Source organism: Cajanus cajan, chromosome 7, assembly GCF_000230855.2.
Source record: "Cajanus cajan strain Asha chromosome 7, NIPB_CcT2T_4, whole genome shotgun sequence".
Lineage (NCBI taxonomy): Eukaryota > Viridiplantae > Streptophyta > Magnoliopsida > Fabales > Fabaceae > Cajanus > Cajanus cajan.
The window spans coordinates 8,643,911-8,666,745 of record NC_138523.1 but is presented as its reverse complement, the minus strand read 5'-3'; the positions used below and the strand labels follow the sequence as shown (position 1 = coordinate 8,666,745).

Sequence of the window (22,835 nt, the reverse complement as noted above, 5' to 3'; positions counted from 1 at the left end):
TGGCCCAGAACGGGCGTTCCAAAATTGGAATGGGCCGTTTCAAACTACTAAAACAAGGGTAATTTAGTAGCTTAGAACGGGTCGTTCCCAAATTGGAACGGGTCGTTCCAAACTACTAAATTGGCTTAAAAACTTTAGTTGAGAACGGGTCGTTCCAAATTGGCTGTTATGGATAAAAATGCAAATTAGAAAATATAATTATCATAATATATTTTGTTATTAATATTTATTATTATAAATATTTATTATAAATATTATTATTATTATCATTATTATTAATATTTAAATAAAAATTATCTTATATTATATATATATATAATATTTAAATCATAGAAAAAATATATTTTTCAATATTTTAAATATAGTCAAAATATCAATTAAATTATTAAAATAATATTATTATTTATTTGTATTATAAAACTGCTAATAATAAAATTAAAAAAGAATCTTAAATTAATTATATCATTAAATTTAAAGCAAATATTTAAATTAAATTATTTTTAAATTAAGATTTTATATTTATTTTTTAGTTAAAATTTTTATATTTATCTTTTAATTATAATAATTATAAAAAAAAAATTTAACCTAAGGGAAAAATAGTAATCTTACAAAATTATCAATTAAAAAATTTATTTTTATTTATCACATAAATCAATTCACTCACAAACTTTCTCTACATTTTCCACTCACTTTCCCTTAATCCAAACAACCTCACTTTCCACTCACTTTCCCTTCAAATCCCTCATTTTCCACTCCTCCTTTTTCATCCTCAAATCCAAACAGAGCCTAAGTGCTACCTTAGACTGTATTTTATATGGTCTTGTTTATGTTGGCCTTTTGTCTTGTGCCATCGGATGCTTATGCCACTTTGTCATTTTACCTGTTCTTACGTCTTTCTGAAACACTGACTCATTTGTTAGAGATAACAACATATTATATTTGTCTCACTCAAAACCTCTTTGAGAATGTCTTCGTCTGACTTAACAGTCCAAACACCATATCTAGAGTTATACATATGTTATGAAGTTGATACTAATTTTCTTATAAACATAAGACAATTGTCTAGAACTTCTATATTGACCTCAAGTGTTAATTATTTCATCTACTATTTAAAAGAAAATAAAATCGCAATGTTTTAGCCTAAATCTGACAACTAATCTTCGCTCACTAATTTGATCATAACTTGAATTCTAGACATCCTTTTTAGGTGATTTAAATGCCCTTTGAAAGCTGAAATCCATGGCAACAATTATTTATGAAGATCACAAAACCTAATTCTAACAATATCATATCTAGCACATTGATTATTGTTCTTAGCACGGAGAAGATTACAACTTCTTTGTCACACCTACATTCGACATGATTGAGGCCACACCCAATGCCAAAACTCATAGGGACAACATCAAATGATGTCTAACACAACCCATTTGAAACCTGGCACGATATCATTTGTAGAAGACCTCCAAATTGTGTGAAAGTCGCACAATACAAACCCAAAATCGGAAAACTCCAAACTAATTGAAAAAATCATTATTAAAGCTTAATACTATATTCCATTATACCATCAATTACTTAAATCTAACCTCAAGTTCCCATATGATCCAATTAACATCAATCATATACATACAATTGACATCAATCAGAACATATAGGAAGAAAAGAAGAGTAAAGGCACATTTAGAAAAATCCCTCACACACAAGACATATAATAGGAAAAATAGAGAAGGGATTGGAGGCCAATTCCACTATCCAACATACATTCTCACACTTAGAGTGGGATATTTTACTAACCCCTTGCCTCCATAAGTGCTAGAAGATGGATGTGGATTTTTTTGGGGTGTTCTCTTATGAGCCTTGATTCTCTCAAGCTTTCAAAGCGTAAATGTGCAATAAAAATAAAAAACATAAAATACAACTTTCAGAAACTTCCCTATTTAAAACCTAGCTCCCTCTTAACCCAACAGTTGAACATTTTAACCCTAATTACAAAATTATTCCCTCACTTAATAAAATATATAAATTAATTCATTATAAAACTTAATAATATATGCATATACATATAAAATAATTATTAAAATTCCTAATTAATTGTTAAAAAAATATAATAATAGTAATTAATAATAATAAATCACTACAACAAAATAAATTTTTAATGACATTTAATATGCCTTTTAGTGGCAATAAAAATTGCTACAAAATCTTTTACCAGCATTTTTACATTAGTCATTGTGTGCAGTGTTGCTAAAACATTTACTAGCAACTATTTTATATGTCGATAAAGACCCTTATAATAGTCGAGAAAAATGTATAAGTTTTTATGGCATTTTTTACTAACATTTAATATTTTTTGCTATTGCCAATAAAAATTTAATAAATGTTTCATATGACTCTTTAATTACCTTATTTTTAGTCGATGTGGGACTTATAAGATGTACTTTTTAATTATCTTATTTCTAGTCGATGTGGGACTTGTAAGATAAGGATTGTCCTCTACTTATATATTCTTTAATTTTCTTATTTTTTAAATATCTTATCTCCTAATTAGTTATTAATTATTTTATTAATAGCCGATGTAAGATTTGAGTTTTTTCCAATACACCCCCTCAAGTTTAGCACTATTGAGTTTGATAATGGTGAGTAATTTGATACAAACTTATAATAGTAAGTTATACGTCTAACTCAACCATACAAAACAAACTTGTAAGGTAAGAATTATCATTCACTCATATACTTTTTAATATATATATATATATATATATATATATATATATATATATTTAAAGTTTCATAAAACACATATTTTTTTATAAATATTATATAAAATAATTTTTACAAGTATTTATCATTGAATTAAAAAGTTCATAATTATTAAAAATTTCTACAAATATGTTATAAAATCTATTTAATTAATTAAATAATCCTAATAAATATAAAAATAAATATAGTTAAACAATTATATTATTAAAAAAATTAAAGTGTTAATAAATGATTAAAAGTGTAATTTAATCTATATACTATAAAAATTCAATAATAAAAAAACTAAGAAAATAAGTTATTTAATTATATAATAAATATAAAAAAAAAACTAAAAGGCATAAAAAAACAAATAAATAGATTAAATAAATAAGAAGAATACTTAAAATAATTTAATACGAATCAAGCAAAAGATTTTATAGAGGGCATTTAGAATATGAAAAACTATCATAAAAAATTATTAAAAATATAAAATTTAGGCATGTAACGTGCTTATGAGGTTAAGGTGTACGGTACCTTCAATTTACCATTACCTTTTGAGCTCCTCAACTAATGAAAAGGAAAATTGGAATTTGGAACCCATAAGAAGTACTTTACGTCGTGCTTATCAAAACCTTGGCACGTGTCAGTGGCAAGCAGACTCACCTTCCACCATTCAATCTTTCGTGGCACACAATAACCATGCAAATCACAGCCTTCTTCCACGTGCCACAATACATCCACCACACTGAACTACCAATCTCCATCAATTAAACCCTTAAAACCCTTCTTCCATTTAAATTTGCCCCAGAAAAAAGACCCAGCATTATCCACTATTCTCCAACGTTAACGGAAACAAATTAACAAACAAAAACAAAGAATGTCACAACCACCACCACCATCACCATCACCATCGTGGGAAACTCTCATCCTCGTAGCCACTTACCTCGACCCCAAAACCCTAGCCATAGCTTCATGCGTCTCAAAGTCATGGTTCTCTTCCATGTCCTCGGACAACATTTGGAGACCCATCTTGGCCACCCACTTCCCCTCTCTCGCCACCCTTCCCTCCGCCGCCGCCGACGTCGCCCACCGCCGACTCTTTGCGATGGGCCACGCTGCGGCCACGCACCGCCTTCGTAGGCCCTTGAAACCGGGCCTCTCGCTCAGCGACCTCGTCTTCGCCGTCTCTATCTCGACCCGCGAAGGCGAGGTTGCCTCTAGCGTGAGGCCCGGGAACATGCTGACGGCGGATGTATCTTCCCTGGGCGTGTTCCGTTATAGCATGCGCTGCGACGGCGCCGTTTTGAGGGAGGGCGTGGAGGAGGAGGTGAGGGTGACGTGGAACGTGGTGCTGAGAGGGTGGAGAGGGGTTTTTACGATGATGGAGCGCGAGGGGAAGGTGGGGTTTGTGGCCGGCGGCGAGGGGTGGTTCTCGCAGGAGCTGCCGGCGCCGGGGTGTTGCTCCGGCGCGGTGAAGAGCTCGGTGGCGGTGGATTTGAAGGTGGTGGTGGGTGAAGAGAAGAGTGGGGATGGGGTAAGGGTGGAGGAAGTGAGTGTGGGGATTATGAGTGTTGTGGATTGGAGGTACGTTGGGGTTGAAGATGGGCTTAGGTATTTGCAGCACTTTCTTCTACCTAACAATGCAACTTACGTTTGTAAAAATATACAGTAAAGTTTATGAAGCAAAGGATTTTTTTCTTCTTTTTTTACACATATTTCAACTTTAACTCCATGTACATGTACAAGACAAGACAAGATTTTAATATTTCAATCCAGCAAACAATTATATGAATCATGAGTCATGTAAAATGTAAAAAATTATAACACTAAATCATGATTTATATAATGTTTGCTTTTAAAAAGACAAATTAAAAATTCTAAGGAATTTAATTTCTTAAACAAAAAGTGTAAGGTCAAATTCCTGTATTAAAATTTGATGGCCAGAAAGAATGGACAGTATCGGGGCTAAACAGAAAGAATGGACAGTAACGGGGCTAAACGACCACTGTAGCGCATTTTTTAAAACTTATTACCAAAATAGGCTCTTTTGAAATAATTTACACTTTTGGGGCTCTTTTATTGGGTGTTGCTATGGGCTATAACGACACCTATGACACATGGGTTTTTTTTTAAGGCTTGATTGGGCTGGACCAGTGTCACTATAGGCTTTTTAAGGCTTGATTGGGCTGGACCAGTGTCACTATAGGCTTGCCCAACACGCCAAAGTGCCGCTGTGAGCCACAGCGTCACATAAATTTTTTTTTTCGTTTTTAAATTATTTATTATCACAGCGTTACATAATTTTTTTTTTCATTTTTAAATTATTTATTACATTATTTTTTAGTAGGCGCTGTGGCCTAGTACGCCTGAGTGGCGCTTTGGCCCATTTTTTTTTTTTTGTTTTTCAATTATTTTTTAAATTTTTTTCTTAACAGGCGCTATGGCCCAGTACGCCTGAGTGGCGCTGTGGTTCACAGCCCCATTTTTTTTTTTTTCGTTTTTCAATTATTTTTTACATTAAATAAAATTAAAATAGAATTAAATTAAATTAAATTAATTAAAAATTTAAATAAACTTATTTTCTAATTAAATAAAATTAAAACAGAATTAAATTAAATAAATTAAAAAATTTAAATAAACTTTTTTTCTAATTAAATAAAATTAAAACAGAATTAAATTAAATAAATTCAAAATTTAAATAAACTTATTTTTTAATTAAATAAAATTAAAATAGAATTAAAATAAATAAATTCAATATTTAAGCAGAAATAAATTAAACGTATTTCAAATATAAATCAATTTTTTTTAATTAACATAAATAACACAGAATTAAATTAAATCAATTTAGAATTTATATAAATTTAATAACACAGAAATAAATTAAATCATTTATAAATTTGTAATTATTTATTTTTTTAATAAACATAAATTACACAGAAATAAATTATATCAATTTATAATTTCAATATAATTATTTACGAAAAAATTTAAATTAACCAGAATTAAATTACAGCTATTTCAAATATAAATAAAATATTTTTTTAATTAACATAAATAACACAGAATTAAATGAAATCATTTTAAAATTTATATAAATTTAATTTTTTAATAATTATAAATTACATACAAAAAGTTTTTAACCGCAGTGCCACGTGTCAGCGTCTCATTGGCTAAGCACGCGGTGAATTTATTACGCGCCAAGTGAGGCGCTATGAGTTGCAACGCTTCAAATTAGCTGTGGACACGTGTCAGCCTCTGTGTGGTCACGCAGGCGGTCAATTAATGAGGCGCTATGAGTTGCAACGCCTCAAATTAGCTGTGGACACGTGTGAGCCTCTGTGTGGTCACGCAGGCGGTCAATTAATGAGGCGCCCTAATTTAATTTTTTTTTTCTTCTGTTTTTAAATTATTTTTTATATTTTATTACTTATTTTTTAAAATTAATATTTTTTCTTATTTCAATCTTTTTTTTCCTTTTACACGTTATATTTTTATAAATTTGTAAAAAAAAATTTAAATTTAAAAAATATTAGATATATTTTAAAAATATTAGATATATTTTTAACACATGCGCTGTGGCCCATAGCGCCTGAGTGGAGCTATGGGCCATAGCGCCCCAAATAATTTTTTTTTTGTTTTTAAATTATTTTTTATATTTTATTACTTATTTTTTAAAATTAACATTTTTTTCTTATTTCAATCTTTTTTTCCCTTTTACCTGTTATTTTTTTATAAATTTGTAAAAAAAAATTTAAATTTTAAAAATATAAGATATATTTTAAAAATATTAGATATATTTTTAACACAGGCGCTGTGGCCCATAGCGCCTGAGTGGAGCTATGGGCCATAGCGCCCCAAATAATTTTTTTTTTTGTTTTTAAATTATTTTTTACATTTTATTACTTATTTTTTAAAATTAACATTTTTTTCTTATTTCAATCTTTTTTTTCCCTTTTACCTATTATTTTTTTATAAATTTGTAAAAAAAATTAAATTTTAAAAATATAAGATATATTTTAAAAATATTAGATATATTTTTAACACAGGCGCTGTGGCCCATAGCGCCTGAGTGGAGCTATGGGCCATAGCGCCCCAAATAAATTTTTTTTTCGTTTTTTAATTATTTTTTACATTTTATTACTTATTTTTTAAAATTAACATTTTTTTCTTATTTCAATCTTTTTTTCCCTTTTACCTGTTATTTTTTTATAAATTTGTAAAAAAAAATTTAAATTTTAAAAATATTAGATATATTTTTAACACAGGCGCTGTGGCCCATAGCGCCTGAGTGGAGCTATGGTCTATAGCACCCCAAATAAATTTTTTTTTTTCGTTTTTAGCCGATTTAAGTCGCTATAGGCTATAGCGACTCTTTGAAGGTCTCCACCAGCTGCAGCGACTCTACCAATATGGCGTTCATAACTCATATTCAGACCCAAAAATGCCACGTGTCATGGGTGTCGCTATGGGCCATAGCGACACCTAATAAAAGATCCCAAAGGTGTAAAATGTTTCAAAACAGCCCCATTTTAATAAATACTTTCTAAAACTGCACTACAATGGTCGTTTAGCCCAGTAACGGGTATATTTTAGCACGTGCAGCTAGTTTCTCTAGGATTGATAGGGTGAAAATTCTCATCTTTATTTTAATTGGTTGAAAGTTCAAATTATATATACATAAAATTGGATACTCTTCATTTTCACTTATTGAAAAAAGTTATATATTTTTTTCCTGACCGTTGATATGTTCATATAATTAAGTATGCTTGATTGAGGGAAAATCTTTCAGTTTGCGTTCTATCTTTGTTAAGTGAAAAATATTGAAAACATACAAGGCCTAATTTTGTTACTATTCTACATGTTTTTTAATAAATATATGTTGATTAAAGGAACTGCTCAAATATACCATCAATAACTGCACATTGAAAAAGCATTTCTCAAGAAGTGACTGGAGTATTATATATTCATTGTTACATCCGAATGGACAGTTTTAAATTTAGTTTTGATGTGAAAAAAAAAAAAAAAAACTATTCGATCATAAATATTATAAGAAAGTAAGATCTTGCATGTCGATGACTTATTTCTTTCTTATGGTTAAAATGTTGGTAGATGTACAGCTTTTGACGTATTTCCTTATACTTTTTTAGGGTTTTTTTAATGGATGTTATTATTACACATCACATCATGTGTATATATGTTTATAATTTAAGTAATTTATTTTTTAATAATTTTAAAAACTTTATTAAATAAGCTTACAAATAATATCATGTTTTTATATTTAATTTTTTAAAACGCTAAAGAACATACTAAAACAATAAGAAATCAGATAAAATTGTTTTATAATTTTACTTATTTTAATAATTTTAAAATATTTACCCATAATATTATCAAATTCTAATATTTTATTTATTTTTTTTATAAAACACACAAAAGGACACAAAAATGAAGCATCAGTATTTACAAAAGTATTTGGTGCTTCTCATAACTCAACCCTAGTCAAACATTCTTATCAGAGACCTGTGATTAATAAAAAAAAAAAAATTAAGATAAAGAATCATGGTTGCAGATGGCCATATATGATGATAAATGTATTATGACAGTTAGTAATAGCTTAAAAAATTACTAGCAATAAAGCTGTTAAGTTGTTCTATTTTTCTTTCTTGAAAAAAAAGAGTGTTCTATATTGATTTTTTTCTTATACACAATTGTTATTAAAGTTGAGAAAATAGGTGATGTAGTAATGATAAATGATAATTTTTTGACGTTATAATAAATAAAAAAGAATTCATTTTAATAATAATATACATGACCATAATTAAGATGGTCACAAGTGGTTAATAGAATGGATTTAATGTCAAATTGTTTAAACGGTATTCAAATTTAATCTTTGACGGAAATAATTTTTTGAATAAATTTTACTTACTTTTCAATCAAATAAGGTTAATCTAAAACGTATCTCTCAGTCGAACAAGATTTTTTTTTTATTAATAATGGGGTTTAAAAGCCAAAAATACAAAAATTAATATTCACGAGGGAAAATAGCAAGTAAAAGAAAATGTGTCTAACTTGGGAGAGAACTAAAACTATGAATACCTTCATAGAGGGAGAATCCTAGCTTGTCAAACTCATTAACAACTTGATTATCCTAATTAACTAGATATAGTCTCGATGGTTGAGGTAAACTGTTATAAATCTCTGAGTTCGTTCTTTTTTTTTTTTTTTTCTTTCTCATATTTGTTACATTACTATTTCATTGTTATATCATTGCTATATGAAAAGTGAGAGTTTTTGTGTAACACTATTCAACTCCTTTCTAGTGTTTTTTTTTTCATAGTAAATGATAGTAAAACTTGATCGAATTGATCAATAATTGAATAGTCTCAGTGGTTGAGATAAACAAGTATAAAAACATTATGTATTCTTCTTACTTTAATCTTCATCTACTCTCTTACGGTCTTGCTATTGTTTTACTATTTCAAAAAAAATTTGAGGTTTTGATTGACATCATTTAGTCCCCTTCTAGTGTCTCTCTTTTCTTCATACATAATTTTTTTGTCATTTTTGAAGATTAATGAGAAAAGAGTTTGAGTTTTATCTCAACTTTCAAGAGTTTTAAGTTCCCTTTATAAAGTGCAACTTGATATGTAACTCTTATCAAAGATAATTTTTTTTTTTGTGGTGAGTCTCATTCTAGGCTTACCTCCTCCTTAGAGAAGTGGTGCCTTCATTCTAATTCTTCTCCACATTTTGAGTTTTTTCTTCAACAAAACACCTCGTGAATGAAAGATTTCAGGTGACAAATAAAAAAATATTTGAAGAGTCATCCATCACTTTTTGAAACTTATTCCATCACTATTTGACTAAAACCATATTGAATTTCCTACATCTGTTCTAATTTGTGATAGACCAAAAACAATAGATATGAAAAAATGTTTGTAAAATGTAATAAAATCTTTCTTATATATACATGGGTGTGATTCTTGTGTCTTAGTAAGTGATATGAGTCACATCCTTATTTATCAATAAATAGTTACTTAGTAAAATTCACATAAATTTGAATTGATATAGTTCTTATTAAATTATTTATCTTATAATATAATATATATTTCTGAAAGAAATTATATAAATTATTATGATTAAATATACTTTTATGAACATTTCTATGTATTAAAAACTAGAATGCAAGTCAAAATCCTTTAAATGTATTTTATTAATAAATGAAAATATTCAAACCCTTGTATATTAAACCTAATCGACTATTTTATTTGATGAGATTTTTAAAGACTTTTATTTTATAAAGATAATTTTGATTATTTTTTAATATTTTTTTTTTTACTTTTTATTCTACTAATTTAATTTTAATATTATATTTTTAAAATATTATAATTTTACTCAAAAACACTTATAATTTATTTTTAATATTTTACTTTTATCTTTCGAGACAAAATTAGTACTTGTAATATATAAAAATAATATTACAATCAATCAAATTAATCAACTCAAAATTAAGATATTAAAAAAACTTATTATAAATAGATAAGTAAAATATAATATTTTAAAAAAAGTATGATATTAGAAATTAACAAATTGAAAAGTAAGAATAAGATTAAGTATTGATAGAAAATGAATAATGAGATAAAAATATCTGTTTATAATATATTAAAATTAAAAGTATTAAAATAAAATTACATATAAATACCTTATTTATATAAAATAATAAATATTTTACTTAAATTATACATGTAAAAATAATTCAAATATCTTGATTTTAAATATTTTTATCTTGATTAGTATTTCATATTTTATTATTCATTTTAATGTTAAATTAACTAAAATTAGGATAAGAATTAAAAAAAGTATACTATAAAATTGCAAATACAGGATACAAATATTTTTTTATATATAAAAACTAAAATAAAATAGAATGATATTTACATGACTTAAAATCAAACTCATATATATATATATATATATATATATATATATATATATATATATATATATATATATATATATATATATATTAAATACGAATATTTTTTTTCTTCACAATAACGTTTTTAACGATTTTTCTTCTAAGATAGAGTTTTAAGGAATTTTTTAAGTTTCTTTATTTAATTTTAATTTTATTTATTATTTATAAATTAAATTTTAATATTTAAAATAAATTTTCAATAGATAAAAATAAATTATTTATCATAAATTTAAAATATAATTTATATATTTTTTACAATAATATAATTTATATGTTTAAAATATCTGTTTATACAAATTTTAAATATAATTTATATATTTAAATATAATATTTATTGATATATATAATTTATTATAAATTTTAATTCTATATAATAAACATTTAACTATGGATAAAATTTACCTCACAAATTTTGAAAGTCGTTGTGACTAATTGTGAGCATAACACAATCCCTCCACAGATTATCCTTTTTCAATTTTTATATGTTTAGGTCTTAAAATTACAACTCATAATTTTTTATCATCCGAACTCTTCAAACTCACCATTTTTTTTTTTAATATATAAATTCTTAAAATACTTGTAGATTAATAATAATATTTTGTATGACATTATATTGTATTTATTTTATATATTTTTTAATAATTTAACTATATATATATATATTAATATCCATTTACTGAATTAAATCATTGGTTTAATCCGAATCATCTCATATATTTTGAATCGTAATTAAATCAAATTTCAATTTAAATAAATAACCTATAATTTTTCATGTCGAGTAAACACCATACTTTAACTAAAAAAAGTTTATTAAATATAATAAGTCCTCCGAATTCTGAATGCTGTTGTGGCAGTAGAGTAGACCACTTGTCTTACTTTACAACGAATCAAAATTCTTAAATTCATTTTCGATTTCAGGATAAGGCAACTTACGGAACCAAGTTTCGGTGTTTCAATTTCGTTTTTTCGAACACAAACCGGTAGAGGGTCCCTTGAAGCATAGCAGCATTCACCTCACGAGAGAACAAGGCCTTCTTCTCCTTTCACATTGCGTTGCATCAACATCATCCTCTTTCCACTGTTTGTTCCTCTCAATGGTTATGGCAACTGTGGTGTCTGAACCTGCTTGTGCAAGAACGGTTCATGATGTTGCGTATTCTTTCGGTCCCAAATGGCACTCTTCTCTGTGGAGCAAGAAGCCGCATGCTCAGATGCTTCAATGTTCTCTCAGAATTAGAGCTTGTAATTCCACGGCTAACAACAAGGATATCTACAAACAAGTGGGTCTGTTTCAAAATGCTTTCTTTTTTGGTGTAAGAGCATGTTCTGACTGCTTTTGGTCAATGGGCATTTTTTGGCTTCCGCAAGGACTTGCAGAAAAATAAGAAAAAATGAAAAAAAATTTAAAGTTAAAATTAGCTTTATGTATAAGATAATTTGTAAAAAAATTTCTATTAGTTTCTCAAAATCTTATTTCTACCTTACGCATAAGCTAGTTTTAGTTAATGAGAAACTTTGTGGATGCCATAAAGTGATTTTAGTGGTTCAATCAACGTGGTGTTTGCTATAGGGGATGTGGCTTTTATTATTATTTGTGTGTCATTGCCCTTTTGCTTTTAGGAGTGTAAATGGGAAGGTCGGAAATGAAAGAGTGAGATTCCAAGAGGTATTTTTGGATACAGATTAAATCTTAAAAAAAATCACTTTATTACTTGAAGGAGTGTGTTTTCAGCCAGGGACGGTTTCTTTGTCTTAGGGGCCTTAGTAAGTTGCTACCTAATATTGATGATGATATTTTGGTTGCAAATGGTATCTTTTTATTTTATCTGGAATAGATGTTCCACTAGTGTACACAAGTAGTGGGAGTTTCAAGCTTGTGAGGTTCAATTCTTTTTTGTAAGTCTAATTTCAACAGAACATGAAGATAAGGTCTAAAGAACTGTACCTACGAGATAAATGGTTCACTCATTTGATTCTAGAAAAATGTCTGTGGTATTAATTGGAGACCTCTTATCATGTACTCTGTCCAGATAACTTAGTAGTTCTGATGTATAAAGTGACAGAAACATAGGATTGTTAACATTGGTTCAATGGTGAAATTAGAGAGACAACATCAACTTCAACTATTATATTATCTATAAGGTTATAGTTACCAGTGGCCAAAGGGCAATGGTTAAGGAGTATTGAATACACTTATTAAATGCTTTGAATTACTTAAAATACATGCTTTGGATGATTTTTGTGTTTTTTATATAATAAATTGTCTTTTCCAATAAAGACTTTCTGTTTTAGTTTCCATAACTAGTGCCCGTAGGGCTGGTTAGCATTTGCCTATTTATAAACAACATTAATTGTTAATATAAATTTGTTACTCCTTATCATTATCATATAGAATTCATGCTAATTACCCAAGGAGTTTAGCTCAGTTTCTTGAACAAGGTGAATGAGTATTGTAAACTCCTCAGTACAAAGTTCGATCTCCATGGATCAAAAAAAAAATCATGCTAATTGCATCTATGATCATAGCAGATCGTGCATATCTTTTTTCCTCTTTCTAAATTTGATGCCACAATAGTGTCTTTTATCATGCACAAATATCGCTTGAATTGTTTTCTTTGTCCACCTCTTTCTAAATTCAGTAGCATGATAAAACCCTCTGAGCAAATTATTATCTGATTGAACATTTTCGATAGTATAATGACTCTTCTGCAATCTACTCCTGATGACTCTCTTATATAATCTGTAGGTAACTAGTGCTTTATTCCACTTATTATTTCCATCAATTATAACAATCATTCAAATATGATCAGGTTTATTTTCTCTAAGAAGGAAAATTGAAGATGCAGTTCTTCGTGCTGAAATGTTTGCATCAACAGCCTTGGAAATGGAAGAGGCAACATGGATTAAGCAGGAAGAAATGGTACGTGATATTGATATGTGGGATGATCCAGCCAAGTCTAATGAAATTCTTGTCAAGTTGGCTAATAGTGCCAAAGTGGTTGATTCTCTAAAGGACTTGAAATACAAGGTAATATTCTGTTCTCATCAGTTTCACATGAATTTTGACAGTACTATTTGATTTCTCATCTATATAAAATTTGATTGGTAATAAATGAGGATTGTGTTGGCCACTAAACTGATGGTGTATGGGGACTCTAGTAAACTTATAAAAGATAAAGTGAAATGCAGCAATTACACTGAACAAAGAAGTGTACAAAGAATACTGCTATGTCTGAGACAATTGTAGATGGCACCTTTTGACTTTCATTCAATTAGAATTTCTTAGAGTTTGACCTAACTCAATCTTAATAAACTGACTTGTAAAGTGAGGAATACTCGAATAGTATAAGCACTAGTTAGGCCATATCTCTATTGGGATCTCAATCACCTAAGAGCTGAAGTCTTAATGGTTGCATACTATGACACTTCAATCAGCTTTTCTGGTCAGTCCCTCCATAAGTAGTCCTTTTCAAGATACCGAAAACTAATTCTGATAGGCCACAATTAAGGCAGGGCAAGGGTGACCACAATTATGATGGCTTTCTACTAGAATTACCTTATATTACCTCTAGCTACTGTAAACTTCAGTTGTGCAGTTAATCCTCTTGCTGCCTTTGCTCCATCATACTTCTTGAAAGTGATTATGCACTATATGCATAGCATAGTTTAGGAAATCACTATTTTGCTAACGATGGCCCAAATTTTGCTAACAGATGAATATTATGGCTTTTCTGGTCATATATGCCTCAAAATGTAAATTTGCTAATTCCACTATAACAAATGCCATGCCAGTTTAATTATTTGTTTTATTTCTTCTTTTCTTATTTGAAAAAAGTATGATGCCCTGTTCTATGTCCTTCAGGTGGAGGAAGCAAAGCTGATCAATCAGTTGGCTGACATGAATGCTATTGATTATGGGCTTTATAAACAAGCATATGAAACATCATTGGATGTGAGTGAGATTCTAGATCAATACGAGATTTCCAAGCTTCTTAACGGGCCATTTGATATGGCAGGAGCATGTTTGGTTATAAAAGCTGGACCTAATGGCATCTTTCCAAAGGTTTGATGATGTGATTTTTGAACTTCATTATGAACAGCTTTGAATCTGGATGATGTAAGATTTTTTTGTGTTACTATATTAGTAAATACTTAATCCTGATTATGATGCATTCTAAAATTGATTCTTCACTTCAGCAGTTGTTCTGAAGTTTAATTGGCATGCATATGGGAAGTTAAATATCAGCTTAGTTCTCCTCATGCAGAGAAGTGATTCTCGTTTACTACTGAACATTTTAATTTGCCATAGTGTGTAGCTGTACCAGCCATTATTACTAAGGAAATCAACTTTCATCTATAAATATGGTATTTTTACTTTAAAATATTAAAATTTTCAGTTTTGAATTTTTATTGTTACTTCATTGTAGGTGTTTAGTACTTCCCTGAAGCAGGAATAAGTAAACAAGGTTTCCATTAGTCAGACTTATAGTTTATACTACCTCACTCATATGTGAGCTTAATTATTGTGGACTTTTCTTCAAGTACTAGAACTTATGTAATATACCAATTTTTTCAGTCTTATAAGAAACTTGTATATTTCATCTAGATTTTGTATAACTGAGTTGCTGATTGTCTGCTTTATGATATATTTTGTTCTATTTATTTATGTAAATTTTTTCTTCTGTCCTTGGCCGACTTTTGCATAAATCAAGCTCTGGGCTGAACAACTCCTAAGCATGTATCTTAAATGGGCCAAAAGACAAGGTTATGAAGGAAGGATTGTTGACAAGTGTCCATTCAAGAATGGAGGAATTAATTCCGCAACTATAGAGTTTGAGTTTGAATGTGCATATGGCTATCTTTCTGGAGAAAAAGGAGTTCACTACTTGATAAGCGATTCTCCAAATGAATCTTCTCAGCTTGAGGTGTGAGTTCCCAAATACTACCATTAGATTTTTCTGAGTATGGGTGGACAGGTATAGAAAAAAAGCTAACAATATAAATTTTCTAATTTACGAAACTGAAATAATCATAGTTATTCGTGTGCAAGAAAAGATATTATATTATACTATACTATATTCATACCGATACATTATAATTGTATATAATATATTGTAGAAACTGCCTTCATATAGCATATAAAAATTCATGTTGGATTCTGGATTTGATAAATATTAATATTAAGGCAAGTATCAATGTTTTTACTTTTTAGGCTTACGAACCAAGTATTAAAGTTCGATGAAATAATTTTGTTTGCTAATTCCAAATTTGCAGGCTAGCTCAGCAACTGTAGATGTTATTCCTATGTTCCTTGAGAATGGTTGTGATCTTGAAATTGATTCAGAGGATTTGATTATCTCGTCTCCCTCAATTCATGGGGAAAATAAGAGACAAACTAATCTTACAGTTTGCATTCAGCATCTACCTACTGGCATAAGTGTCCAATCCTCTGGTATGCATATGTTTGTGTCGAGATGTTTTCTTCTTTTAGTATTTTTCATTATATATTCAAGATCATGTGCCAAAATTTGCATGTGAAAATGAAATTGCAATGTCCCATACTATTTCTTCTTATGGCCATTGATTTCTCTAAACGCGTGCATATGCTATGCTCCTTTAACATGATTTATTTTGGTGGTTCTTTGACCTGATCTTACTTGGATTAAAACCTTGTCAAATTATGTTCAACACCACATTCTTTTTGGAATCTGATAGAATTATGTGGCCTTGTTGATTATGATTATAATGAGTACTTCGTTCTTGTAGCACTAATTTCCCGAGGCATACGAGATTGTGTAAAATCTGTTAATATTTTTTAGGCAAAATTGATAATATAAAATTCACCCTACAACAATGTGGTTTCTTACTCTTCACTATTTAAAAGAGAAGCAGATATTAAAATTAGTGGACAGTATCCTTCATCAAGGATTATCTAAGAAAGAAATTTGGCCTGTAGTTACTTAAAATTGCTGGAGAAGTTGTACATCAGAATGGTACTATTATAGCACAATATACGTAGTTGTAAATTCTCGGGCCTAGCGGTTGCTTTAAGCTGGGATTTAGGGTTGAGGGCTTTGAAAATTGTTTCATGTGGCAGTCAAAAGAAATGGTTAATAGTTGTACCAGGCATCATCTGCATAATTGGCCATGGTTAATGATAAGAACCTTGGGAGAACCACACCACAAAAACTAGCTCATGTATTTGGAGAGCCGAAGGCCTTAGAAACCCTATACTAGAAGCTCATACTTCTAATGTAGAACTTAATTGCCATACCTTGTAATGAGATCATAACAGCCCACCATGCTTGACACTCACAAGGGCTGGCTGTGCACTAGCCCCTTTGACTAGTCCTTAGTGAACATTTGCAATGTCGGTGTCACCACCTGTACTGCTCGTTTGCAACTAAGAGACATGGAAGAAGGCTCTAATACCAATTGATAAGAACCTTGGGTGAACCACATCTCACAAAAGCTAGCTCTTGTAGTTGGAGAGCCAAAGGCCTTACAAGCCCCACACTAAAATCCCATACTTCTAATACGGGAACTCAAGTTCCATACCTTGAAATGGGATCCTAACAGTTAATCTAGTTTACAGATGTATTAATTTAACACCTGGAGAAAACCGATGTACGATGACATCCTTGTACTCAAAAGCATTATAAACAAAGATTATTAAGAAATAAGTTTAATGAAAAAGTATAAATTAAACAAATAATTTAATTTGTGTCGTGAAAGAGAAAGAGTTCACAATTCGTTAAAAAAGGAAATAAACATCAATATAAGTTCAAAAAAACAGGGCACAAACCGGTCTTCATGCAAAACTTAAAATAGAAAGAAAAAACATAAATCAACAAAAAGCAAAATAACTAAAACTAGGAAAACATAAAATTCTCAAGTTCCAATGTCATACTATCAAAGCAAAATTTCAACACAACCATCGAAGCACTGAGCTTCCCTTCTGTCATACTCAGTGTAATAATTCGGACACACAGAAATGAAATGGATTTAGAGATTTGTACAGGTATAAGATTGTACAGTTGAGGATGATTGAAGGAATTAATTAGTACTACCTATACCAACAAGATGCATTTACTTTTTGGTAGTTCGTCACTGAAGAACTCCACATTTAAGTGTGTTTGGCTTAGAACAATTTAGGGATGGGTAATTTTCTGAGAAATTTTCCAAAAAATGTGAGTAATGACAAAACACTTTGAAAAATCTTGCATTAGTTTGTGGGGTCAGTCTTTGATCCTAATGGCAATCGAACATCTTAGAAAAGACTATTAATGAAGGGTTCTAACTAATGTAAAGTTCTGATCAGCGATCGAGGAGTTAAGTGAAGTGTCACTATATGAAATGTCATGGGGTAAAGTTGTTGAGACGTCAAATCTGAAAGATGTTACAAATGGTATCAGAGCCTTGTTCTCTCCCCACAAACTGAGGGGTGTTACACTTGATTTCATGTACCTGTTCTACTCCTACAATGGCAATCAGCCCAAACAAAACAATAATACAAATACAAGGAATGAAAATATATCTCATCCATTTATATCATATACAAGGAATAAAGGCAGTACTAACACAACATACATCCATAAATAGATGCCAACAATATATATACCCAACTTTTAAAGTATATTCATCTCCACAACATCAATACATTTAATCCAAATAAGCCTCCACATAAAAAAAATAAAGACTCGTGCGAAGTATGCTCTTAACTCTAGATACATGTGTTATCAATCTCATCATCAACAGTACAAGGTAGCCTAGGAGCCATGGACTGGATTACCGCACACTAGGTGACTGTTTCAATCCACTCTCAACCAGAGGATATTTACCAAGATTTAGTTGAAGTGTTATAGTTGGCTATAGTTATCTCCCATTCTCGTTAGAGGCTCCCGACCATAACACCCCCAAGGTCTGGATAAATGACCATAAAGACCCTCCTACATAAATTCACAACACCTCACTAAAAAAAGTATGCAATGCATGGACTCTACAGAACAAAAGAACACCACACAACAACCATACAAATGCAATGTTACCACAATGACTTTGTCAAACCTCTCTGCTTGGACTTCTCCATAAGTACCCAACCTTGCTCAGATTATATCATTGTCAAACCGTAGCCTAGACTTACACCTTTCATCACATCATCATAATCTTCATCATAAATATCATTTCTCTTCATATCATTCAACATTATCATAATATAATTATCACCACACACTTATCCTCTTTTCATCATTCATGTTTCTACTGTATCTTTACTCAAACATACATATCATTCTCCCCTTATTCACTCTTTAATATACTTCTTTCTTTACTTGATTAACTATGATTACTTATTTCTTATTATCTTTGTTTAATATTTACTCTTCACAGGCTCCTCTACTATTGATTACTTTATAAACTTAAGTGTTTTTCAACAACGATGTGGTGGCTAGTGAGATAGTACTCGTGTCCAGGGTGGAGAGGTCAAGGGCCTCTCTATTGCATTCACGCTTGGCGTGGTATGCCCACGCTCAGTGTGAGGGACCTCTTTGTCTAAACTGTGCTTGATATGGTTGCTTCCATGCCCAACGTTGAGGAGTCAGAGTCTCCTCTAGAACAAATTCACCTAAAGTGATCCAAGTCACGCCTAGCATCATATCTAATGAAAATTGACATTAAAATGGCGAGACACCCCTTGTCCAACATAGAGAAGCTAGAGACCTCATTGACATTTATGTGCCTAATGTGGCTCTCTCAATGCCCAACGTTGTTATGAATTTTACACCTCATAGAATCACGAACCTCAGGATGTTGGTTCTCGCAAACCCATCCACATTCATCAAAAAGTTCCTTTTCTCAATCCAATTGGTGAAACAACTTTATAACATATACGGAACAAGTATTTATCAACAATTCACCCAATTTCACTAGAAACCCCAATTCACACATATTACACTAACCCTCAAACCATTCAATTCATCACATGATTAATCCATCAGAAATATTCACGAATATACAAGAACAAAACAATGCTCAACCACATTATATGCATATGATTCTACAAAAATTCAATTATCATCCTAAGAAGCTTAGGTATTGCATCACTACTCATACCCCTAATACATGCCCATGGGTAAGACATCCTTACTTCCCTCTTATCTCAAATGACCTCTAAGGCACTATCATGTTCTTCTAGTGCTTCTATTGCTACTCTGTATATTCTCTTGTGTTTGTCTCTAGTGTTACCTCTACAAGTACTCTTAGGGTTTGGAACAGATGTGTAAAATGATCCTACTTTTCTTTTAATAAGTCTTTAGGTCAGACTGAAGAGTCAAACCCAAGACTTTTTCTTTTATTTTATTTAATAAAAACATTTATCTACATTACCAACTCAAATAATTAAATTAATAAAGTCTGTAATATAATTTTTTATTCACAACAACTTATTTTATTTTATTTATGAAAATCGGATGTTACAAGGAGTAAGTTAATTTTTGTTCACTCAGTTTTTGCTTTTAAACAACATTTCGTGAGAATCATTCGATAGAACTAAATAAATACCAAGTCAGTTTCCCTTATTTTTCAAAATGAAAAAATTGCTAACCATAAAAGTGGGAATTTTACTTAATTACATTTTATGTTGTCTTTGTGAAGGTGAGAGAAGCCACTTTGCAAATAAGATGAAAGCACTAAACAGACTGAAAGCTAAACTCCAAGTGACAGCAAGGGAACAAGGAGTTCCAAGCATAAAAAGTATAAGGAAGGACAACATTTTCGGTCTATGGCAAGAAGAAACTAGGAGGTATATCTCTCATCCGTACAAGTTAGTACATGATGTAAAGACGGGCATTGACGTGCCAGACCTAAATTATGTTCTGGATGGGAATATTGGACCCTTTATTGCAGCTCATATTAATAGCAGAGTCATGTCATAAGGTCTGAATCCATGTTACTTAGGCCACCATGTTATCATTTTGCAATTGTTTAGTATGTTCAATTTTTCAATCCTGCTAAATTCTCAGGATTTACTTCAATCCCTTGATTCGGTGAGCAAAAAAAGAGGTATCAATTTATCCATTTTGGCCTGTATTGACAGATTTGTTGATGAGTTGAATGTCAACACATCATATTCTTCTGGTGTCAATGACATGGAACATGTCATGTGATTGGTGCCAAAACCATTCAAATGTGTAATCTACTTTTGTCAACCTTAACATTTGATCGAAATGGAGGAGCTTAAAGTATATATACTATGACTCATTGATCGAAATAAATAAAAATTGAGGATAAGATTCAACTTGAAAAGAAAGATGTTCGGCGGAAAAGAGAACAGAAAAAAAAAAAAAAAAAAAAAAAACAATGATCAAGGAGAAGCTATATTTATGTGGATAAAAGACAGATTCTAATAGGGTAAACAAAATAAATCAAACAGATTCCATTGTAAGAGTTTAATCTTTATGTTTAATTTTCAGGCACGGATAGTTCCAAAATTGTTAATTAATAAAAATATATAGTAAATATGACTTTTAATGTTATTAGTACTTTAATTTGTTGGCTAAATATTTATTATATATAATTAAATATATAAATATATAATATATTTAAATATATAAATTATATTTAAAATTTGTATAAATAGATATTTTAAATATAAAAATTATATTTTTTGATATAAGATAAATAATTTATATTGTAGTAAAAGATTATTTTTTGTTATTGATTATTTATTTTAAAATATTAAATTTAATTTATGAATAAATATGATAAATAAAAAAAGTTGAATTTGAAAATATAAAATTTTAGTCCTTTTATCAATTTGATATTTATTGATCATTAAGTATTAATATTGACATGTTTCATGTCATTAGTAAGATGACATGAAAAAAATTATTTAATTTGAATTATTGTTTTACTAATTTGATTAATAAATATAAATAATATTAATAAAAATAAAGAAAATAAAATGAAATGAAAATCATATATGCATGATTGAAAATGTGTGAGGAAACCTTTTCTTTATCACATGGGTATAGGGTTTCTGTATTAGTCTGGATACACCAAAATGAGATGGATTTAAAGATTGTATAAGTACGAGATTGTATAGTTGAGGATGATTTAAATAAATTAATTTGTACTACTTATACCAACAAGATGCATATAATTTTTTGGTAGCTTAACCCATAAGAACTCTTCAGTTAAATGTGCTTGACTTGGAATAATTTAGGGATGAGTGACCTTTTGGAAAATTTCTCAGAAAGTGTGCGAGTGAGGACAGAGCACGTTAAAAAATCTTGTGTTGATTTGTGGGGTCAACCGTTGATCCTAAAAGTGGACAAACATCTCAGAAAGGGCTAACTACGAAGGGTTCTAACTAATGAGAAGTTGTATAAAGTATTACCATGTGAAGTGTCGTGAAATGGAGCCGTTGAAATGTCAAATCTGAGGGATGTTTCAAATGGATATCAAAACAGGTCCTCTCTCCTAGTACGGTGTGGTTCGGGGATGAACCAAGCAGAAGCTGGTGGGCTTGTCCCATGATAAAGGCCTAGGTTGGTTGGGTCACAGTCAACACGTGATATTTGGATTACTACAGTTAAGTAGAAAGAGTTACACCTTAACTAACAATTATAGTTTTTTTCCTAGTAGTAAGCACTCAATCCAACAATTGGTATTAAAGCCAATGTCGTATATTCAATTCCCACCTGGAGCAATTATTGGGGGAGAGATTGTTTGCTAGGTGGCATCAATTGTCCCGTGATGGAGACCTAGGTGGGTCAAGTCATAGTCAACACGTAATGATTGAGTTGCTACAATTAATTAGAAAGAGTTGTGATGGAGCTACTTGGAGAGGATTGATGTTCTTCCAAACTTTCCATGCAAGGACCGAAGAACTCTTGAGGAAACCTTCACAAGAAGCTTGAATCTCCACGAAGCAAACTTCAACGGAGGAGAAGCACTTGAAGTGGTTTGGTTACTCCTAGCTTGTTGTAGAAGCTTGAGGAACCAAGGCAAAGTTTGAAGAACTTTAATAGAAACCTTAGAGAGAAAATTCTCTATTAGGGACTCTTGAGTGACAGAAATCTGAAGTTTTATTTCTCAAAATGTTCAAAAGTGAATACAAGAGAAG

At 30.1% G+C, this 22,835-nt stretch overlaps 2 protein-coding genes across 2 annotated transcripts; both read left to right on the top strand.

The window, feature by feature from the left end:
- The first annotated feature begins 3,457 nt into the window (after positions 1-3,457).
- Positions 3,458-4,445, top strand: LOC109795483 (putative F-box protein At5g04010). The gene has a single exon (XM_020355004.3). The coding sequence runs from the start codon at positions 3,614-3,616 to the stop codon at positions 4,406-4,408; it is 795 nt and encodes a 264-aa protein (XP_020210593.2). The 5' UTR covers positions 3,458-3,613; the 3' UTR covers positions 4,409-4,445.
- Positions 4,446-11,615: 7,170 nt separating this feature from the next.
- Positions 11,616-20,954, top strand: PRFB3 (peptide chain release factor). The gene is made up of 6 exons (XM_020353641.3): positions 11,616-11,995; positions 13,522-13,739; positions 14,574-14,774; positions 15,424-15,636; positions 15,986-16,163; positions 20,363-20,954. The coding sequence occupies exons 1-6, from the start codon at positions 11,806-11,808 to the stop codon at positions 20,641-20,643; spliced, it is 1,281 nt and encodes a 426-aa protein (XP_020209230.1). The 5' UTR covers positions 11,616-11,805; the 3' UTR covers positions 20,644-20,954.
- The last annotated feature ends 1,881 nt before the right edge of the window (positions 20,955-22,835 follow it).

Coding starts and splice junctions, on each gene's coding strand:
- LOC109795483 (XM_020355004.3), top strand. CDS start 3,614: ATGTCACAACCACCACCACCATCACCATCACCATCGTGGGAAACTCTC.
- PRFB3 (XM_020353641.3), top strand. CDS start 11,806: ATGGTTATGGCAACTGTGGTGTCTGAACCTGCTTGTGCAAGAACGGTT. Junction 13,740..14,573: donor TAAAGGACTTGAAATACAAG/GTAATATTCTGT, acceptor TATGTCCTTCAG/GTGGAGGAAGCAAAGCTGAT. Junction 15,637..15,985: donor ATGAATCTTCTCAGCTTGAG/GTGTGAGTTCCC, acceptor CCAAATTTGCAG/GCTAGCTCAGCAACTGTAGA.